Source organism: Clinocottus analis, unplaced genomic scaffold (assembly GCF_023055335.1).
Source record: "Clinocottus analis isolate CAN_PGR_092001 unplaced genomic scaffold, fCliAna1.0.p SCAF_30, whole genome shotgun sequence".
Taxonomy (NCBI): domain Eukaryota; kingdom Metazoa; phylum Chordata; class Actinopteri; order Perciformes; family Cottidae; genus Clinocottus; species Clinocottus analis.
The window spans coordinates 799,819-823,647 of NW_027176043.1; the positions used below are offsets into that span (position 1 = coordinate 799,819).

The 23,829-nt window shown below is 41.1% G+C and overlaps 1 protein-coding gene across 1 annotated transcript in view; it reads right to left on the minus strand.

Annotated features, from left to right (window-relative positions):
- Positions 1 to 21,334, minus strand: part of gabrb1 (gamma-aminobutyric acid type A receptor subunit beta1) — a 54,157-nt gene extending 32,823 nt beyond the window's left edge. Inside the window, exons 1-3 of the mRNA XM_068595495.1 lie at positions 20,861 to 21,334; positions 20,691 to 20,782; positions 20,386 to 20,453 (exon numbers count right to left, since the gene is read on the minus strand). Coding sequence (XP_068451596.1) covers positions 20,386 to 20,453; positions 20,691 to 20,782; positions 20,861 to 20,940 — 240 coding nt within the window. The 5' untranslated portion in view covers positions 20,941 to 21,334. The remainder of the gene's footprint in view (positions 1 to 20,385; positions 20,454 to 20,690; positions 20,783 to 20,860) is intronic.
- Between the last annotated feature and the right edge of the window lie 2,495 nt (positions 21,335 to 23,829).

Genomic DNA, 23,829 nt, shown 5'->3' on the forward strand with positions numbered 1-23,829 from the left:
GGACAGGAGAACAGGGCCAGCGAATGCCCTTGGTTTGTTTTCTTTTTTTTCTTCTCAACATTCTGTGCTGACGTATGAAAGGCGATCTCTTCCGTGCTGCTCTATTTTTCCTGTGCTCCTTCTATCTCAACATATGTCGACGTATCTAACATCTAACTACCTATCTGTCCATGTTTTTTTCTGCAGCAAACAAACAAGCAGAGCAGCAGAACATCGGCTCCTATGGCATGCAAACCACTGCAGTATGCTCCTGTCTGACCTACTTCTACCCACAGCCAGCTCTGGGTGCAGCCTCGAAGACATCATAAGAAAAAGGGGGGGTAGGTGATGGGGTGGCAGTGAAGTATTTCTGCAGCTTACCGCAAAACTTGATCTGAGAAAAATGTGTAGTCTTGCCCACAGATTATGATTGGGCCACAAATATTTGTATGTTGGCCTGAAAAGGCTCATATGACTGTGTGTGTAAGGGGAAAGCCAAAGTTGTGACAAACCCACCAACTCTGCAGCTTCCCTCAACTCTACAGAGCTTTTTAGCACCTTTTAGCTTTTGGTTTTATGTTGAATAGTGTTACAGTGCTTCAGCCTCGTGGCTGTCATCAAACTCATTTCTAGCGGCAGCAGGCAGCTGTTTTCAGTAAGAAAGCTAAAAAAACAACAACACACACGGTGCCAAACTGCACACAGACATTGTGAAAGATTTTGTTTCCAGGAGTTGCTGGAGACCAAAACAGAGCTAAAAGAACAGGGAATGTTGGAATTTCATAAATCGACACACAACTCCAAATAATTGCTAATGTTGCTCTGTGTCTGCTAGATGTGATAAAGTGTTACTCTTGTATTTTATAGTTTATTGTGCTGTCCCTATAGTGGCCCAAAACACTGCTATCAATGTACTTACGCACAGTTCCAAGGACAATGTAATGGGAAATGTTGCATTCTTACGAGTATTTTATATTTTCATCTAAATAAATAGCGTCAACTATCAAAACTTGTCACATGTGACTTGTGCTTCATGCAGCAGTTGCCCCACTGCATACATATCCTTTTTTCTGTCTTCAAATAACAATCAAAGTAAAGTGTTACACTACAATTGTAGCTGAACCCTCTCTCCCTGGACGTAACCTGTTTAGTCTCTTCCCTCTGGCAGGAGGCTGCGCTCCATCAGGACCAAGACCTCATGCCACACTAACAGTTTTTTCTAGTCAGAAGTCGGGCTCATCAACAGAGCCCGGATCCCCCGCTGACTGACCCTGGACTACTACTTACCGGTCCTGTGCACATCCGTTCATACTTCATATTTAAATACACATGTCACTTTAACATAGACTTTAGATAAACATCTGTTTGTCTGATCACTTGGTCTTACACTTAACTTAATATCTATTGGACTGTTGTGTTGTTGATTGTCTCCTCTAATCTAAAAAAATCCTTCTTTGTGTAAACATTCCTGGTAAACAAACAGTTTTTGATTCTAAATAAGGGGGAACAGACAGGATGGTTTCAATACACTCCCAATACATCTCCCCCCACCAGTTTGTTTCTCTCCATGTTTCTCCCACCCAAAGCACGTCTCTCCCAACCATGTGCTCGCTCCCTATATTGGGTTTGACTTTAAATCTGGAAGTCTCACATCACATACTCCTTGTATGTACTGTCCAGTCGAAACCATAGACCCCAAAGGGGTCTTGACCTCTTTCTACCTATGTTTTAGTCCTCGTATGAACCCCAAATTAATTCCAGTACTTTTGGTTTATTTATATGTATTTTTTTCAGCAAAATCACTTTTAAAAGATATTTTGATCAAAACTATGAATATCCAGCGTGAGTATGAGCAAGGTGTATCAAAAAGGACTCCTCCAGAGCTCCCAGAGTCTTTAAAAAATGATTGTTTGGTGCTGTAACAACAACCCATAGACTAATAGTGCACCTTTTTTGAAAGATCAGGACCTAAAGCATCAAAATCTGCAACAATAAACACAAATTGGTTAAAAAAAATGGAGAAATTCCCTACTTTGTGCCAAGACAGTGTCTGATCCAGTCAACCCCAGTATCAAAATGATCAGCTGTTTCCGCAGGTGTGTATGACGTGGTCTAAGTGAAACTTTAAAATTGAATTACATGTGTGAACTTTATGTTCATATTTTAGACAATGCAATTCATAGAGCAAAGAGCATAGCAGAGCTTATGTCCACTGCTGCTTTACAACAGACAGCTTCATTTTCCATCGGGCAGTAGTCTGACTTAAGCACATAGTGCCATTAATTAAAAGAGACACTGTGTGAACTAATTGATAATTTCAGAAGCTAAATCTTCAGGCCTGTATCCTCTGTCCATTTTTGGTTTTGCTGCTTTAATGTTCCACGATTGTTGCTGCAGGGACATTAATATGCGCATGGAAAGACTTACAATTTCTAAAAGTGTCCTCTCTAATCAGGAAGATGTCACATGTTGTCACATCACATGGTTTGTTTCTCTGTGTTAGTTTTTTTTACTTCCAAGTTTTCTATATTTATATGATTTGTGTATGGCAGTGGCCTTTGCATGTTCATGTCAAAATGTGTGAGGCCAAGCCGCTGGGTTCACAAAAATAGAGCCAACAGTGTCCTCTTGTGCCCACCTGCCCATCAGCACTATATAATTATTCACACCTAGTCACGCAATGATGCCACAGCCTTCGGGAGGAATTTATAGGGTGGAACAAGACTTTTGGTCGGAGCACAGTACACTTTACAAACCTCAAATAATCATTAGAATCAAGATCCCTCAGGATAAAGTGCAGTGGGCCAACAGGGTCCTGTTTTCTTGTATGAAAAGAAGTCCTAGTATCCAATTTTTTCATAATTTTCAACATTGTGATGAAGCTTATAGGGCATTCAAGACCATCAAAGAGACCCTGCAGTCGACCATAACCGGCCATAAACGTTTGGATATTGTTAATGATGTCCATTTACAATCCCACATCACTTCAACCTGCCACCCATATTATGTTTACTTGGTGTCTATTTTTCATTGAACACACAATGTAGCTTCCCGTAGGAGACTTTGGTGTCAAGATGAAATAAGACTGAACATGGCATTTGACACATGTGTTTGTAGCTGCTGTCAACATAGCTGTTAACCAGGATGATTAAGTAAACGATTGATAAAAGTGTTTTGTGTATGAGCACATATTCAAGCTGCTGCATAGACACATCTGAATATTTCCTAATTGGTGTGGCTTCTGTACCTTCATACGTAAGAGACACAGTGTCTGTTAGAAAAAAAGAATTGTTTTGAATTCCCACCATACAGCTAGATGCCAGAATGGTGAATGCAACTGGATCGCATTTAAGAAAAGTCTTGCAATCAGCCACGTGTAACACTTCCGCATCATGATTGCAGTCGCGCAGAATCTCTCCTTGAAAATTAAAGAATTTTCTTTGGACTGTATCATAACACTTCATAAAAGTATTTTTCTTGTTGTCACTCATCTCATCATACGCGTAATAAAAAGGTGTAGTACTAATTTTCTCTTGCGTTGAACTTGATGGGAAAATAACTTTTCTCCATATCTTCAAACCCGTAGGCAGCAGGTGTTCTTGACAGACTGAATAAATGAGATGCCAAAGGCGCTGGACATTGTTGGGCTGTCTTGGCTGACACGCCTCTTCAATGTCGCTGGGGATCGGGAACAGCGCCCATGGAATGGCAGACCGGTGTGGTGGTTCTCATTTTTAAAAAGGAGGGCCGAAGAGTGTGCTCAAACTATCGAGGTATCACACTCCTCAGCCTCCTGGGGACAGCTTATGCCAGGGTGCAGGAAAGGAGGCTTCGACAGAATAATAACTGATATACTTTGGAACAAAAAAAATGTCTGGTTTTCTTTCAAATAATTGTGCCCAATGTGGAGGTATAACCCAATTTAATTTAATTTCCAAAGTATTTTTTAGAGCGTCAAATTATAGATAAAGCAGGTCTAAAGCAAACCATATAAAGCAGGTCTAAAGCATTCTCTGTAATTTACAGAGAACCAACATTCCTTCGGCAAGATCTGGCTCTGGGTGGGCAGCCATCTGCCTGGATTGAAAAGAAAGAGAGGGACAGAGAGAGACTGAGAGAGAGAGACAGCGACAACAATAATAGGAAACATCTATAATATGAATGGAGAAATTACTAATACAAATAATACTAGTTGTGAATATAAAATAATGCTAAAAATATCAGTAATAGCATGACAAATAAAATAAATATAACTTCTACAAATAATAAGCGCATCAGAAGATAGGTTGGTGTGGGGCATCATGTCTCTGAAAACCCTGCAGGCCTATATGATGAAGCTATGACGGCAAATGTTGCATCCAAATATTTCTCAAATTTAGTGAATACTTTGTGGACGTGTTTGAAACCACAATTTTTTCCATATACAAATCTACATTGTATACATCACCTGAATTTAAAACTGCCAGTACATTGCTAGCTCGGGAGGGTATTCTCAACACGACATTCAAAACACTACCTGATGGTGAATCCTTTAAAGCCTCAATTACACCAGGCAGTCTATCACTGATAAGTGCTACAGAATATACAATCAAGAGGCTGACACAGTTCAAATCTGGCAAGTTTGTTACATGTCCATGAATTCTATCCACCAGTCGAGGGCGAATCAGTGCCCCTTACTGATTCACTCACCATACTGACCATGGCCTGGATTATTGTCGACTTAACTGGTTCGAATTCTACTTGAAGGACCGACAATACTTTGTGTCCGTAGCTAATTACACATTAGAGCTGACTTGGATGACGTGGTGTTCTCCAAGGTTCAATACTGGGGCCTCTTCTGTTCAACATCTACATGCTTCCACTGGATCCAATTATGAAAAACAACAAAGTGTGTTATCATAATTATGCGACAACACACAAATCTACATAACTATATCACGGGGGGACTATAATCCCATAAAAGGGCTGGCTAAATTCATTGATGAAATCAACAACTGGATTTGCCAGAATTTTCTTCAAATAAATAAAGATAAAACAGAAGAAATTGTTTTTGGTCCCAAAGATGAACAATTGAAAGTATGTGCTCAGCTTCAATCACTGATGTTAAAAACCTCAAACCATCCACACATCTAAATGTAGTTATGGATTCAGACTTCACCCTGAACAGCCACATCAAGACAATTACAACGTCAGCCTACTGTCACCTGAAGAATGTATTAAGGGTTAGAGGACTCATGTCTCAACAGGATCTGGAGAAACTTGTCCATGCATTTATCTTCAGTTAACTTGACGCCTGTAACGGTGTGTTCACAGGCCTATGTGAAAAAGTCAATCAGAAAGCTGCAGCTGATACAGAACGCTGCAGCCCAAGTCCTCATTAAGACCAGAAAAGTTGATCACATCACTCCTGTACTGAGGTCTTTGCACTGGCTTCCTGTCCAACAAAGGGTTGATTTTAAAATCCTGCTGCTGGTTTATAAAGCACTGAATGGGTTAGAGCCTAAATACGTTCGTGATCTGCTGCTACCTTATGAACCATCCTGACCCCTCAGGTCGTCTGGGACTAGTCTACTTTCTGTTCCAAGAGTCATAACTAAACATGAAGAAGCAGCATTCAGCTCTTCTGCTGTATCTGGGACAAGGTTCCTGAAAGCTGCAGGTCTGCTGAGACCCTGCGCTCCTCTAAAGATGAATTTCTATTTGCCGTAGCCTTTAATTGAACAGGATTCAAGGATATCGATCAATCTGCATCTCACTACTGCATTTTATTTTTTGACTGTTTTAATGTTTTCTTAATTGTTTTTAAATCTTGTTTTCTTCTGCATTATATGTTGATACTTTAATTGTTTTATGTGAAGCACTTTGACTGGCCTTGCTGTTAAAATGTGCTATACAAATACACTTGTCTTGCCTTGCCTTACCGTTTCATTCTGATTGCAGGTCAATATATCATCTGCAACACCTACAGACTCAACACCACACACAACAGCAGCATGGACAAGGCGATTACATATGTTCATTACAGCAGAGTGCCATAACGGTGTCATCATAACAGTCAGGCTCAAGATTATCAAGATTGTTGTCCGTTGAATCAAGACATAAAGAGAATCATTACGAGCTAACAGTTGTCTGTTGAATCAAGACATAAAGAGAATCATTAGGAGCTGGCATGTCTCTGATCTGTCGATAACTTATATTACCTCTGCCAAAGGATGAATCTGCCCCCTATTGCTTTAACCATCCTATATCATCCGTGGCCTAGATCATTGGTCCCCAACCACCGGGCCGAGGCCTGGTACAGTTCCGTGGCTCCCTTGGTACCGGGCCGCTCAGAAGGAATGGAAAAAATATTGACAGAAAAAAATCAAGGTTGAAAAGATGCTTTATTTTGAAAAATGGCCGCATACATCCGTCTTTGAGTCTGAACAAGGTCCCGTGATACATTACCCCAAAAAGTTTAACTTAAAAAGATATTTCCACTCTGCAGGTGTTCTGGATTAAATTGAAGGCGAAATATCCTGAGATCGCAAAAAAAGAAGTACCTATCTCCATCTTCAATATCCTGTCTTAGTTAAGTGGGTTTAAGTTATGGAGTAGACTGGACTGAAGAGTTAAGTTATAGAGTAGACTGGACATAAATGTTTGAGTTACGGAGTAGACTGGACTAATGGTTTAAGTTACGGAGTAGAATGGACATACAGACCACACGTCAGGTGTCGTTGTCTCCCATCACCCCGAGATGGGACCGGCTTGTAGCAGAGGGCTCCCAGTAATTAGGAATAATGGTGAGTTGTATTTGTATACACTTTATGCCGATCGTATCGTCATATTTATTGCATCATATTTATTACATCATATTTATTACGTCATATTACACCATGAAGGCCGCTCTGTGAAAATATTGTCTTACACAAAACCGGTCCATGGTGCAAAAACGGTTGTGGACCGCTGGCCTAGATTATTGTCTACCGCAGTGTTCTGATTGCAGGTTGATTCATCATCATCAACACAGACTCGACACCACATGCAGCAGCAGCAGAAGCAACACGGTTAGCTAATCACTTCACCCTCATGTCCGGTGAATAGTTTTTTTAGTGCATCACCTCATGTTGATAGAATCATATTGTCTCACCACACACCAACCTTCACCAGTGTCAGGAGTATCATTATTATTAACATAGTTATCACGTGCATCAGAGCCATACACACCAATGTGCTGTAAAATGATTCCAGTAGGCTATGTTCACTATAAAAGACCAATTATTACATCCAGATCAATGCCAAGTTATTATATGATAATCACCAGTAACAATTGCAAGATGGATAAGAGTACTGATATCAACATTGTGCACCTTTATTCAGATCCTCGGAATTAGGGCGCCTTTCTTTTTTTTGTTGCAATTTTTGACAGTCAGTAGCCTGAACACATCTATCCAAAGCATCAGACTTACTTGGTGCCTAGACTATGTTAGATAAGGTTTTGTTACATCACTGTAATTTAGAAAAAAAAGTCACTCAGAGAACTCAACTCTTACTTAATGAACAGATCCAATCTGTTCTTTATCAAGTTACACAGGTCTAGTCTCCCAACATTATTATGTCCAACAAGTCAAGCCCTCTACTTTCCACATCAATTATCTGCACTGTCTCGTCCTCTTCCCTGCAGTGCGCCTACATCTCCCACACTAGCTTGTCTTCCTCTCCTGAATCTGAATGCATCGGGTAACTCCGGTGGTGGGTGCATTGTCTGTAACTTGTTATTTACAGGATTGTTGCATAAAATTAGAAAAACAAAAAAAGGAAATACAGATAGAATACATAAATTCCATACAAATTCTATACACTGTTTCGATTTTTTGGTCATGGATGGCCAATGGACTTGTATTTATAAAACTCCTTTCAGGTTTTCTGACTACTCAAAACGCTGTACAACATTCTCACATTCCCTCACACATGGCATAGGCCGCCATACAAAGTGCCATCGGCACTTCTTGATCTAAACATTGACACACTGATGGTACAGCCTTCACAAGCAATTTGGCTCCATTTTATTGCCCAAGGATACTTTGACATATGGACTGGATCTTCTAATTAGAGGATGACCCGCTCTACCGCCCTGTACTTTTTTTTTTGCTTGTTTACTTCACATTCTGCCCTAATCCCTCTCAGATAATCTGATTTTTTAAGACACAATTGGATAGACACACAAAGTTTTTAAGAATTAAGTATCAAATTGTAATATACATGATAGCATTACTATCATGTACAATGACAGTGTTATCAAAAAAATAAGGGTATTTAGAACTATTCAATACTAACATGCAGTATTAGTAGGAGAAATGTTTTCAATATCATTCAAGTTGTCAGCAATAAATCACAACATACTGTTTAAAAAAAAGAATGAAATAAAAGTATTGAATGAGTAGTCTATCAGAAGTGGGCGGAGTCACTGTGACGTTGCCACTGGGTTGTGTGATTTAGTTTGTAAGTTCATCATATTTGCTGTCACCATCTTTGTTTATTGGTAGTTGCCATCTTTTCCATTTTGCAACCAGAAGTGACCACAAGAGGGTGGAGTTAAGTTCAACCAAAAGCAAACTCTAAATGGACCGTCATTTACTAAATGAACATCAGTATTTCGTGTAATCTCTTAATTTAGACATCTTCCAAGCCTCCTTCTCCATTGTCTTTGTTACACACACACACACACACACACACACACACACACACACACACACACACGCACACACACACACACACACACACACACACACACACACACACACACACAAACACAAGTCTATTATTACACTTATGTTATCTAAAAAAGTATAACCCAATCCAGGACCTTTCGCTAACAGGATGTGTGGAAGCTCCTGCAGACGTCCACAATATATCTTGTATTGGTTGTGTTCTGCTTAAAATAGTTATGCTTAGAATATGGGCAAGAATATGAGACATGGCTGAGTAGATCTATTCCAGACAGTCATTTGTATAGAGGGCAGTAGTTGTGAAAGTTTAACCTTAGGAGAATTACAGTGTTGGGATCTGGCAGGAGCGGATTTGGTCATGAGCAGGTATCAAAAAATATGTATTAACATTAATACAATTATTAATAGTATTACTAACATAGATACATAATAACAGGAAACCACCCTAGGATCAGGTAACAATAACTAAACTGTGAAGTCTCAAAAGTGTTTACTCACAATGTCCATAGTTAAAATACTGTTCCACATTTATGACTGTGGCAACCGGTTATTATCACAAGACACATGTACACAATAATCACATAAACTGCTCTTTAAAACTATAAAAGGACGACCAGATCAGAGAGAGAGAGAGAGAGAGAGAGAGAGAGAGAGAAAAAAAGAGAGAGAGAGAGAGAGAGAGAGAGAGAGAGAGAGAGAGAGAGAGAGAGAGAGAGAGAGAGAGAGAGAGATGGCACAGTCACATGAGTGGTTATGCAATACAAGACTCCACAATGGTAATGGGGCTGCGATTATTTAAAAAGGGAATGAGATACACGATGGAGGCCACACTCAACACACCATGTGTGTGTGAAGGTGTGTAACGGCATATGTATGTGAAGGTGTGTAAGAAAAGAAAAGCGGGTCCTCAGTATTTATCACACAGAAGCCCAACTGGAGAACCAAAGTCCAGCAGCGGCGGCACTGGACCTGGGTTCTCAAGTCTATACAATACAGTGTGGTGGCTGATCTAAACACAAATATAGCCCCATACTGCACAACAATTATGTTCAAACCCTGAATAGGACTCAGTGTTTCATAGAATGCACAATACACAGTAACAGTATATTTTAAATTTAAGACAAACAAGGTTACAATAACACCCTTTGACATCTTTCTGTCCAGACAATAGCCTCTAACTTGAGATCGCTTCATGTAGTGATCGAGTTTTGTACTTCCGTCTTTGTGTTCGGTGGAGATTTATACAGACGATGACCGGGACGGTAACACGCTCTGTGGTTAACGGCAAGCTGGTCTTTGTGTGGCAGCGGGGAAAACAGTGACTTCTTTGCTAGCTAGCCAGCTAGCAAGCTCGTCACTAACTCAAGGTCCTTAGACAGCATGCGCCACCTTATTGTAAGTAGACCAATCCAGGTGATAGCTTGATACTCATAATCAATAACAAGTATGTGCTAGAAAACTATAAAACACATTGCCTCAGTCCCATCACCTGGCCGGCATTCTTTCTGGCCTGTCATCACCGTGGGACACACATTTACATACTATTCTCATTGTTCTCAATTAAACTTCTCACTGTGGTGGCCCAGTGGTGGCAAAGGGATGCGTAGAGGTGGCCAAGTTGCTTTGTTTGTGTGTGTGCAGCATGCAGAATTAGTTTTAATGCATTAATGTTATTCTGGTAATAGTAGTGTGCTAAATACCCATTGGCAATCGGGGGTTCCACTCGGACCACGTAACACTCCAGTATTATGTCCAACACAGACTCAAAATTCAATAAACACGATTTCATGGATACAAGCCAGGCAACTTGGCAGTACACACTTTGCACAGGCCTCACTCGCACAAACTACTCAACACAACATCTTCACCTGCAACATAATACGGGCTGCACACACTCTTCTCTCTCTTGCTAAGCGGACACACATGCACGCTCAAACCCAATACACAGCCCATGTCTTGACTTCTTCTGTCTTCATAGTGATAGGTACAATGTCTGCTAGCCATGTATTTGTCCACGTGGGAGTCCTCCACAAAGAAACAAATCCAAAGGTGGTTTTGAGGACTTGGCCTCAATCCAGTTTGGGAGAAATGGGGAATGCTGACCATCCTTCCCTCACTGCACCTGTTGTTCTGGTAAAAATGTTTCTTTTATCGTCAGGGTTCGCCTCTGGAGATCAACTTTACACATATCAGTGTATCAATTGTAACAAAAAAAATATTTTTTATTAGAATACCTTTTTATGAATCCTCCGTCGGTCACGCGTCAGATTTGTGCCGCAGCTTTCTATCATTCACACACTGATGCCTTCTAATGAAAGTTATAGTACCGCTACCCAACAGCGCACACTGCTTTTAATTATTAAATTCTGCAAATCCTTTTTACCTCAACATTAAATGCATTATATAGTGTACTGTACATTATATTTTGGATTTTAAAAAAATTGAAGACCTAATTAAAACCTTTAACCAAAAGGTTGGCGGCTTTTAAATTATAACTGACTGAAAAAAAGCTCCATCTCTACTATGCTATTCTAAGATTAGAATCACGCAATTTTCATTGAATATCATGTGATCCATCTTGTGTTAATTTAAGAGCTGTACCAAATTATTTATTTTGTTATTCTATTAAGGTTTTTGAATTCACCAAAAATGTTTTGGATCGTGGTGAAAATGTTTTCATTAAGGGCTAAATGTCAGCAAATATGGATTTTAAACTGAATATTTCTTTACATAAAAACATTTTGTAAAACTTTTTGTCTTGTGGACTTGGAGACCATAACAGGGACAAGAACGTGCCACAGCACTCATTGTGGATGTGTTTGTGTGAGAGAGAAGTAAGTACCATTTCATGCAATGCTTCTTAAGTTAATAACCTAAGAGTTACTTAGAAAGTGTTGTGAGCTATGCTTCCAGTTACTGGGTTAATGACGCTTCCCTACATTTAAGCTGCTCCCCAGATAAATACAGCATGCTGAACTACAGCAGCGTTACACAAGGAGTTAAACTACCTTCAAGCAATTCTTTTTTATTTGTTTTACTATATTGAACCAATTGCATTGCAAGTCAATGCTATTGATCTTATTATTTTATTATTATTCTTCTGTGGCTTTTTAGCAGGGTACTAAGGCCTGCAACTAATCTTACTGCCTCAAGATTTTAGACTGAATTGCACCTAGGTATAAAGGAATGTTTGATTTAATAGGACAGACAAACAGTGGTGCAAACTGAGCAGATAGGCCATCACAATGGGGTGCTTATATGACCAATATGATCTAATTCAAGAGGGCAACACAGTCCAGTGGGAGGTCATCAATCAAGTCAGCAAAATTTATAAATTAGGTCATCATATAGGTTGCATCAACTGTAAATAAAAGTATCCTCCAGGATTACATGCTTTCAATATCGGTCACATACTAAACAGTATGAAATAAATCTGAATTAGAGAGCAGGTCGGTTGATGTGAAAACATTAACAGGCTGTTATTGAAATGGATTACATTCCTACTAATAGAGAAAACTATCAGATTCATTACTACTAAGTAATCTTATTAGTGAATGTCAGTTTAATGTAGATAGATGTTGATGGGACTGAAGGCAAGCATTTTCATTAATGGCCGATAAGCTGCACATTGCTTGTGTGCTGATGCTATTGATTGATTTTGGCAGCAGCAAGCTGTCTCCAGCCTCTGGGGCAGTGTTCTCTATCAGAAGATTTGTCATTAAACCCAACACACTTATAGAGTTCATGCAAAGACATGCTCAAACATCTACATGAAGTACACTTACACTGTGATACTTAGTCGGGCCAATTTATTGTGGTTGTCATGATAACAAATCTGCTTTTCCTCATCAGAAACAAGACACATTTCACTATTCTGCGAGAGTCCAAAGTCCTGATGTGAGCAATGTGGAGCTGCAGAAAGGAAGAGACTAATATCCAGTGCCAATGTCACAAGTTTGGAGTAACCTGATCTTTCTCTCTCATGCACCACGCAAACAGAAATAAAAAATTGGCTTTCTGAATTCTTCCTCATGTTAAAGTGTCAGATAAATAGTAATGTTGTATAATTTAGCCCTGTTAGTTCGTTTGAACATATATATTGTATCCAAAGTCATTTAAAATAGAAGTCATATGTTCCTCTGTGGGCTGCACTGTGATGTAGTGGCTACTGCCACCTCACAGCAAGAGTTTGCATGTTCTCCCCATATCAGTGTGGGTTCTTCGGGTTCTCCTGCTTCTTCCTACAGTCCAAAGACGTGCACCTTAGGTTAATTGGACTCTTAATGTCTCGTTGGTGTGAATGTGAACGTGAATGGTTGTCTGTCTCTATTTGAGCTCTAAGACAGACTGGTAACCTGGCCTGGTGACCTCTGTCTTTGCCCAATGTCAGCTGGGCTCCAGCGCCCCACGACCCTGAAGAGAATAAGTGCTTCGGATAATAGAATGGAATGTTCTGCTCATGCTAAAATCTGTACAGCTTCACTGTCATTAAAAACTTCTGCCATCTACTTGTAGTGTACATGATCTGTGTGTTGTGTTTTTATATAAGAGTTTTCCTAACAGGGGTCAGCAACCTTTCCAATCCAGAAAGCCATTTTGCCTTTTTTCCACCAAAAATATTTTGTCTCGAGTAGCAACAGCTTTTTGATGTCACTACTTCTAAAGTTTGACATATAGTCATACAAACACTATAGTTTGTTGTATTTATGAAATTCTGGAACCAGAATACATACAATTCTTGACATTGTATTGCTATTTTACCTGTTATAACTTATTAGATTCTTATAAAGAGAGGGGCAATACAGTCATGTTTCGTTATCACATTTCATTACATTTTAGTTGACGTTTTTATTTAAAGCAACTTACATTTTTGCTCTATAAAAAGCAGACAGAGCTCTTAGGGGTTATGTGTCTTTGTCTAGCGGAGCCAGAGATCGAACCGCCGGTCCCCCGGTTGAAAGACGAGCACACTAACCACTGAACAACAGCCATCCTACAAGGGCTTGAACACAGAACTATGCAGACCTCCATAGGATGTGACGCACATTTTTAGTTAAATAACTATGGAAACATTTCTTTATTTTCAGTTGCACAGTATCACCTAAATTCCAAGATAAGGAGTATTCCCTTTGAAAGTGTCTACTATGCAAAAATAAATGATTTATTTCCATGTTTTTTGCTCTGGAGCTGTCCTACACACTGTACACGGTTGGCCAATGCAAAATGGCCCTATCTAGAGAAAGTTTTGGGTTTATCAATTCTGGTCTACAATAGAAAGGTGGTTGTCGGCTCCACAAAGAGGACAACCTCCATATGTACAAATATTTGCTCATTCTAAAGTAACGTTTTTCTTATTTTAAGGTTATTACATACAAAAGAAAACATAGTAATTATATCATATTTCAATACTGCCAATAGATCCTCCTAAAGGTTACAAACTGTACCTTTAAGTTATTCAATTAGCATAGCTACTTACAGTGGGGTAGCTAAGAATTAATTAGCTTTGTGCAGCTGATGATGATTCACAAATTGCCATGAGAAAGAAAACCCAAACTCTACTGATGTCATAGAATACTATTTTAAGCAAACAGTTTGTAATTATCCGCTGTGAAACATGTCTATCTCCAGATGTTACACTAATCGACATCTTGGGGTAATACTCTCCTCAAATCATAGCATAACACAGAAAAGCTGCCGAATCACACATTATATAAAGCAGCACACACCGCTGTCCGGCATACCTCCTCCAGCAAGCAGTGTTAGCGCATGAGGACCACTTGCAGCAGTGCTCCGCCTGTGCTTATAGAACTAGGGTTGCAATATTGTAACTTTGGTTCAAACTCAGTCAGGCTCCGCCCTCTTCTGGACTCTATGGGTACCGTGAAGTGAAGATCAATGAATGCGTCAAAATGTCGATCCGACCATAATAATTCTAACCACTGTAGGTTAGTCACTGCAGGCCACCTACTTCTTTCAAAGCAGAGACGTAAGGGCCCCAGCAAACTCTGGTAGTACCTTACAAAACTGGGTCGTCTAACCATGCAGGGGTAAAAAAAAAAAGCAGTACTGATCCTACACACCACATTGCACAGAACAAAACATGACCAGAGGGTGGTTAGGTGCAATACAACCAACACACACCTTGTGTTTTTACCAGTCCTGTCTTTCTGTTTTCTTTTCCAGTGAGCACTAGAACCGTATGAATGGACAAGACAGTGAGCACGATACTGCCTACAGGTCCTCCACACTCACCAAACAGGGTGAGTACACTGTCATGCAGCAGGTAGAGTGTGCACAGACCACAGTAGGAGGGCCTTTTCCTGCCTGCCTATTGGCTTGGGAGATTCCCTCACAATGCCCCCCTGCTAAGTGTTTCTTGGAAAGGGCTTTATGGACATGTCATCCTCGAGGTAAACAGCTCTACGTTGCGGGTTGGCATTACATAGAACAAACCAATAATGAACTGGGCAAAGCAGATGTACAATAACTTTTAATAGAGGACACTTATCCCAACGGTATTCCCTTCAACAGATGTTTCGGGATCCCAAGAAGACTGCAGATCATTATCTACCAATGAGGGAATGATAACCAAGCATCGCTTGTGCTTCATGGCATCCAAGCGGCAGCTTTTCTCCTGCTGGAGGTACTTGCAGACTCTTGCCCTGGAAGACGAAACCCATGACATGTCTGTGTTTTAGAGCCACTTAGTGTTAGTCGATAGACGTGAATCGATCACCTGGCTGAACCAGCTGTGGCTGAACTGCCTGATGGTCAGCAGGTCTTGCGGGCAATGGGCAAAGATCCAAAATGGGTCTAAAGTATCCTGTCGTCTTTGGAACTAGGGAGTACACATAGTAAAACCCTCCCTTTCTGTTGTAAGTGCGAACGATACATATTTGACACAGCAGTTACAGTTTCCATGACAGAGCCCAGAGCGCTGCTGCTCTCTCCTCCTCTCTCTTCCTGTGAGAAATGATACACCTCCTTGACCCCATGAACGGGGGAGGGATGCTGCACAACTGGAGGGGATCCAGTCTTAGTGTCATGTTTATCCTTTCTGTTTACACGCAGGTTCATCACCACTTTCCCGTAAAACTGATTTATGGTCTCGACCCTCTGTGCAGCCAGACCCTCCGTAAACTGGAGGCTGGCCGGTCCAACATGGAAAGGGCAAAGTCAGCGATGAGGCCTGTGATAGCACCAGCAGCTAGCCTGTAAATTACAGCTGCAAATGTTAAACAGGTCTTATATATATTTTACATTGCTGTGAAAACATCTCCTCCAAATGACTGTAAATATACTTTTTAAGTTTCTCACCTCTCTTACATTGGAACATATCATGATAACATTATAATGTACCTTCGATCAACACAATTTTTTTTACAGAATCACATCAGAAATACAATAAATGCTAGTGCAACGGTTCACCAAAGTCAATGTTCGGACTATGGTTTTGAGTCACAGATTGGAGCGAATGTGGCTCAGTGGTAGAGCAGGGTTGTCCTTCAATTATTAGATGATCGTTGGTTTGATCCCCTGCTCCGCTCGTCCATGTCGTTGTGTACTTGGTGAAGACACTTAACCACATAGATGTCCCAGCAGTGCATGAATAGGTATGAATGATCAGAAAGAATACTGTATTGTGTACCACAACAAATTCCTAGTATGTGCAAATTTACTTGGCTATAAAACTTGTTTTGATTCGGTTGACCTGTGTCGCGTACTAAAGAGAGAAGCTTTTGTATCCGCCTGTTGATACAGCCAGTGTTTGACATCCACAAGTCAAATATCACGTTTCCCTAGACATGAATGCATGCCATGTCCTTTTTGCATCACTTGGGCAGAAACGGTGCCACAGCCAATCAGTTGACATGCTGAGAGAAGGAGCCGGACCTCGGCGACGTGCAGCAAAACCTTGCGCTGCATCACCGTCGCATTAACTCACCAGCTGCCCTTGCTTCTGACAGCACAGCATGTCTGATGACTAAGGCCAGTACAGACTTGACAATGATCTAAAATCCCCCTGAAATCTGTTCACTTACTGCCAAGTTCAGTAGAGCTTCTCAAGCGTACCTTGTAGGTCTTGTCTGCCGGATTCACGTCAATATATGGAACAAGGTTGTTTGATTTGTCACAATGTGACGTGAGAAATGTCCTTAGGGAAATCTTGAGGAGGAATTCTCTTCCACCTGGCTCTTTGTCTTTATGTTAACCAGGATAAGTTAGTCCATCTTTTGATGCAATGTTTTGGTCTAAAACAAGAAAGATGAACTACCAAACAGACCCTGATCTGAATGCTTGTGGTACCCAGAGAATGAATTATAAGCATTCTAATCACCCCTTGAACTTTAAACTAGTGTTAGTTATTGAATAATCTGAAATTAATGGCTGCATTTGAATACAATTATTTCAGTAATCCTTTGCTTTTCCCATGAAGCCACTATAAAACCAGTGCCACAACTACTTACACTTTAGAAATATCTGTGCGGCTTACCATAAAACAGACTGAGATCACTCATGCTCCCAGATGATCAACCCTTTCCATTTTAAACTCTTCAAAAGCATCCCGTCTAATTCCACTCTATTGCGAAACTTTTCAACCTTATATCAAAATCTCAGAGGTGGGTAGAGTAGCCATAAAAGCAAAAGAAAGTACTCAATTAGAAGTAAAGTGGTCATCAAAATAATGACTCTAGTAAGAGTTGCAGTCAAACATACCTCTGGTGACCGTGATACCTGGCTGAGACATTACCACTTTAACACAACCACACCTGAAAGTATTGTTGTCTCCCCTATTTCTGCGCCAGTAAAAAGCACACTACTTAAAATCATCTGACCGAATAGAGTGACATTACATCAAATATATTTTGTTGTGAGTGCATCTGATTTAAACCGATGTGAGTTTGAATTGATATAAGATTTGGAAGGATGTTGACGGATATTAATTACACAAACAATAGCATATGGGCTGTTATTGTCTTACAGCATGGAAAGAGCCACTAGTTGAACAAGGCTTTTTTATAGAGTAAATTCCTTTTAGAAACTTTTTTTTCAGAAGAGTACTTCACTGATTTAGCATTGCATTACTACATAGAGATGATACAACAATTGTTTACTTGTAAAGAGCACTAAACATTTCTAAAGATTTTACAAAGATGGACAATTTGTTTTTTGATACAGTTCATTACAATTCTCCATGGCAAACCTTTTTGTCTTCTTGCATCTTCCTAAGTACATTTTCCTAGTCTGCAAAATGAAATGTCCCTTTGTCGTTTCGGTGAATAATTCAAAGAAAATCTTTGTCCGTGCTTGTAGCTTGTGTTACCATACCATACGGGTTGCCATGCCCTATGGTCCACACCCTACGGGTTGCCATGCCCTATGGTCCACACATTACGGGTTGCAATGCCATACTGTCCACACCCTACGGTTTCCATGCCGTATGGTCCACACCCTCCGGGTTGCAATGCCCTATGGTCCTTGCCCTACGGTTTGCCATACCCTATGGTCCACACTTTACAAGTTGCCATGCCCTATGATCCTTGCCCTATGGGTTGCCATACCCTATGGTCCACACTTTACGAGTTGCCATGCCCTATGGTTCTTGCCCTATGGGTTGCCATACCCTATGGTCCACACTTTACGAGTTGCCATGCCCTATGGTCCTTGCCCTACGGGTTGCATGCCCTATGGACCACACTCTATGGGTTGTCATGTCTTATGGTCCGCGCCCTCCAGGTTCCCATGCCCTATGGTCCACGCCCTATGCAGCTTGTCATGTCTTATGGTCCACGCCCGGGGTTATCTGGGTTATGTATTCTATAGTGCCACATTGACTAGAAACAATATTTACTGTGTGACCAATAGGGGGCACTTAAGTTCATTTGCATTTATTTCTAACACCTGGAAGTTGTTGTACACTTGAAAGCTTAAACCCATCCCAATTTACGCTACCATGGTAATCCTCCTGTACTTTACTGGAAAGGGAGAGGTACACAAAAGAAACACCAGGAACATGAAACATACATTGCGTAACATGTAGTAAGAAGCTTAGAAGCACACAGGCCATTGGTCTAAAACAGCAGGATTAAAATACATAAAGAAAGGAAGCGTAGAATATTAGATAATAAAGTACTGTGCTTTGACACATTGGATTGAAAATTTACAAAACAATGCTAATGATATTAACCATGTATACATTTTTAACAGTTTTAACATCTAAAAAAGGATGAAAATCAATAGAGGAGAGGAGAGGTATTGGTTATTGATGTGTTCTGTAGACCAACCCAAACCCTAACCAATTTAGCATTACCCTGGTTCCCTCAACAAAAAGCCAACCATTTGGGGCTTTGGGTTGTCAGCGGTTGTCTTCCAATCAAAATACCTTAGAAATTTAACTACTAAGGTAACATAACACCTGAGCTATCCACGATGACATATTCTGCCCTGCACCCTAAACTACATTTGGGAATTTCCCTGGACCTGTTTCTAAATCTAAGTTCCAGATACTTTGATGAACTAAAAAATTCTTCATTGGGGATTGGTCTTGCAGAAGTGACACCACATTAAAACAAGGACAACAACAACAAATACAGCTGAAGTGACCACTATTCTCTGCATCTGTATGGAGAAGGACAACTGACTTTGAACTCCAAGTGAAACAGAAGTTAGAGTGTCTTTAGCTTCTGGAACAATGTACTAGAGGGTTTTTAAATGAATTCCTTTGCCTTTGATTGGATTGCTATAATATTGGCACGCTTGGAATGTTGTCCATACAGAGCTACAGGACAGTGGCTCCAAACATCACCTGTGTTGCTAAAAGTTGCAGATTAATTGAGGGATGGATGTTATAATATGATTGGTTGAAAACTCATCCTATTGTGCTTTACAGGGGGAGAACAAAAATCATTGTATTATGTTATAAAATATGAAGAAACAGACATGTTGAATTGTTGTGCCTATATTGTTATATGTGCACAATTAGACCAGCTCCGATTAAAAAGGTTGAAAATGGTATTTTCTATTTCCTGCCACCATTTAGAAAAATAATGAGGAAAATTTCCAACCAATACCTTTCAAACTTTGCAAAACAAGACTTAGTGGTATTAACACCTTAGAACTGAAAGCAGCTTCCCAGCTGTTTCAGTAAATGAAGATAAGACATCCATCTCCAGTGGCTCTGCTGGAACACGGCCGCTGCATTGGAGCTGTATTAAGTGCTCCAATCACATTTTGCCGACGCTGCTTTTCTGGGCCTCCCGTTGACTCACTGACAGCCGTTATATAATCACTGCACTGAGGCCAGAACACGGACAAAATATGCACACAGACGTCTTATTCTTTTCCATTCTTCTCGTGTCCGTTTCCCAGCGCGAGCTGCCCTTCAGACACCGGGCTATCTCTCTCTCTCTCTCTCTCTCTCTCTCTCTCTCTCTCTCTCTCTCTCTCTCTCTCTCTCTCTCTCTCTCTCTCTCTTTCTCTCTTTCTCTCTCTCTGTCTCTCTCTGTGGCCCTACGTGATATATTCTTCACGTCTGTCTGTCTCTGGTTATTCTCAGCCTCCGACGGTTGTGACACCGCGGGGAAGTACTTGATGCATATGAATTGGCTTTGACACATTGCGGAAAAGTTTGTGTGCGTGCTTGCGCGCGCGCGCGCGCGTGTCTCATCCTGCAGGCAGAGTGGAGGGAACTCACCATGTTGACTTCAGACACCATGTCGATGCTGGCGATGTCTATGCTCATGCCGACATCCACCGGGGCGCCTGTGGAGAACATGAAGCAGAGTGAGCGCGAGCGAGGCTGCAGCGCAACAGCACACCGGGGCACACGAAGCAGAGTGAGCGCGAGGCTGCAGCGCAACAGCACACCGGGGCACACGAAGCAGAGTGAGCGCGAGGCTGCAGCGCAACAGCACACCGGGCACACGAAGCAGAGTGAGCGCGAGGCTGCAGCGCAACAGCACACCGGGGCACACGAAGCAGAGGACACCGGGCTGTTACCTCCAAAGTCAGGCCGCAGACGGATGTCATAGCCCTTCAGCAGCTTGTCCACCGTGGCTTTCACAAAGGACATGTTGCTAGGTTCGTTGGCTCTGATGACAGAAATAAGAAGACGTTACAGGGCCTGTCTGAAACCACAGCCCACATGTGGCGTTATAATCAGATCTCACCTTTGCGCACCGCAGACTACAGACGCCAACAGGGACAGGCAGAAGAACCCCCAGCATCCGCGGTCCAGAGTAGTCCACATCACTGACTCCGATCCTGCCAACGACTTTGACACAAGGTCTCAGGGATGCAACTTAGGCTGCAAAATTATTCCAAGTGCAACGCATGCGCGTCGTTTTATAAACGTCCAAGCGTCACTGGCAATGTGTGACAAAACGAATTTGGATGAAAATGTGGCTGCGATGGAAAAAAAAGCAGCCTATGTGTGTGGAGAGCTCACTGTAAGAGTGGATGCGGCGGCACATACATGCTGATAGCATCCCAGATGTCACACAGACCAGCCTCCGCCAGCGCGATCCTCCTCCACAACACACAGCGGGGTCCGGACCAGGTCTGCGGCAAGATCCCATCCGCCTCCCGCTGCCTCAATGCCAAGACATTAAATAATGAGCAGGGAGTGCGGATCCCCGGTCACCTTTAGTACACCGGGAGAGAGGGAGAGAGAGAGAGGGGGAGAGAGAGAGAGAGAGAGAGAGAGAGAGAGAGAGAGAGAGAGAGAGAGAGAGAGAGAGAGAGAGAGAGAGAGAGAGAGAGAGAGGGGGGGGGGGGGGGGATGAGAGAGAGAGAGAGATAGGGAGAGAGAGAGGGTGCCGTCATGTAACACAAGCACGTCTGAGAAGCTGCGCATTTTCGGGGCTCCAGCAGCCTTTTCGCATCAAGAGCTGCACAGCAACTTAATTATTATTTTAAATCCCAGGCAATGCATAAAAGATGCAACGCACGACTAACTGTGGAGAGAGGAGATAAGATATGCTGCATGGGACTCAAGATGGCTTCTGTTTGGACCGCAGGGTGTGATGGGAATGGATAAGTACTCTGCATTTAACCTGTCACGCATTGGCAGCAGATTTTAGAGACTTTGTCAGGATCATTTTGAACATTTTATTTTATTTTCACATTGTCTCTATTACAATACAGTCAATGAAATGCAATGATTCTTTCTGCAACTCCTGGAAACATCTGCTATTCTTTAAAGAGCTAAGGAAACCCGTGAAGGACAATGCAGCTTCCTCAAGAGCTCTCTGGAGGATTACCTGGACCCTGGCAATACACACGCCTGCACTACCAGCTTCCTACAGTTTGCAAATTCAACAAATTGTGTTTCAGTTGACATTCAAATTCTGTCTGAGCATTTACAAACTTATTTTAGAAGACAAGGACTCCGAAGGCCTGGAGGGCCAGCTGCCTGTAAACCTGCACGGCTACTAAAGCGAAGTGAATTCAATCTGAATCTAAACTCATATTATAATATGTTGGTTATACCATCATTGGATAACTGTAATGGAACAAATCCTTTTTTTTCCAAAACCTTTCATTGCAATTTACTGTGCTCCTGTTTCTGAATCGCACAGACACCACATCCCAAAGGGGCATCTTACTTGCTTTGCTTGTGTTTCAAAGCGGTAAATCTGTTCTAAAAGTGACAAATATTTTCATTCTTTTCTCAAAAAATAAATATTAGTGATGAAGCCATAAGTAGAATACGCCATCTGGTGGTGTGGCAGCAAGATGAACAGGCTGTTGCTTATATAAAATAGCTATAATGACCATGTAAATTTGCACATACATGTAATTTGACGCCGGTTCACTTTGCTCTTTGTACTTATATACAATAAGCAAGATAAATATAAAAAAAGACATTAAAGAAAACAGTAAACACTAGTCCAGAAAGTGCAGATAGTGCAGGTGGAGGTGTGACGGCCAGTGAGGGTCCTGGGTGGGTATTGCCTCTTGTTAGGACTCTGCACCTCATCATATCACTCAGGCTCTGTACATGGGTACCAACAAGGCTCCAACAATGTTCCAACGATGTTCAGGGTGATTTTATTTATCACCCACTGCAGGCCCCTCCATGGGAAATGTACAAACCAACACGTTTGTAATGTTTCCAGTCATGATGCTTTGTTTTTGCTCCTTACGTTTTTTAAAGAAATACAGTCGTGTCTAGCTTCTTTTATCATCCATATATTTATCTCTTAAGAGAGGGAACACTAACTGTTCAAATGTAAATATATGGCATCATGATTATGTATGGAACTGTTGCATATGTCTAATATTTGCATATTCTTTAACATGTCTAATTATCTCTACCCAGTGCGTTAGGAGTCATGAGGCTGTGTTCAGTTTGATAAGTTAACTAATTCAATAATGTGGAGTGTTTTAAATGGGTCTTTCCTTTGTGTGTGACAGTGTTATATTCCCCTATCAATCTTCTGCTGACTGTAATTATGATTGTGTGCATTTTGTAACAATTGGAAAAGAACCAATAGAAAGATACATATGGTAATTGCAAGAAGCATGGTCACATATTTAATCATGTACAGTAGTTGTCAGTGGTTGTTTTTCTGTGTTTGGTTAGAAATGCCAGAAAACAGAACTGTTTGACTTGCAACATATCTATAGCTAACTAATGCGCTTTTAGCAGATCACACATTGCTAACTTGAAGGGTTTCCCCCTAAATTTAATTCAGTTAATTTCAATGTATTTTGTATCGCCCAAAATCACAAATGACCAAATGACATCGGTCCAGGAACCCCCCCTCACCCCCCCAAAAAAAACAACCTTCAACAGCGAGAAAAATAAAAGAAACTTTTCGGAGAGGAACAGAGCAGGATCCTCTCTCAGGTTGGACAGAAGCAGTCAATGTCATGTGTACACAATGACCAACCTACAGAATTACAGAACAGTACATGCATATAACAGAAATGATTCATGAAAGGAGAGAATGATGAAAAATTCACACAAAAAAAAGTTACTTAAAAAAAACTACAGTAGATGTAATAGAAAAATAACAAAAAAAACAGTGGTATTGGCAATACTAATAGCAATGCGACTACTACTAATAATGCTCATAGCAGGAGGTGTCGGGCAGGACCAGCGTCCAGGTAAAACCAGGACGTAAACCTGAGA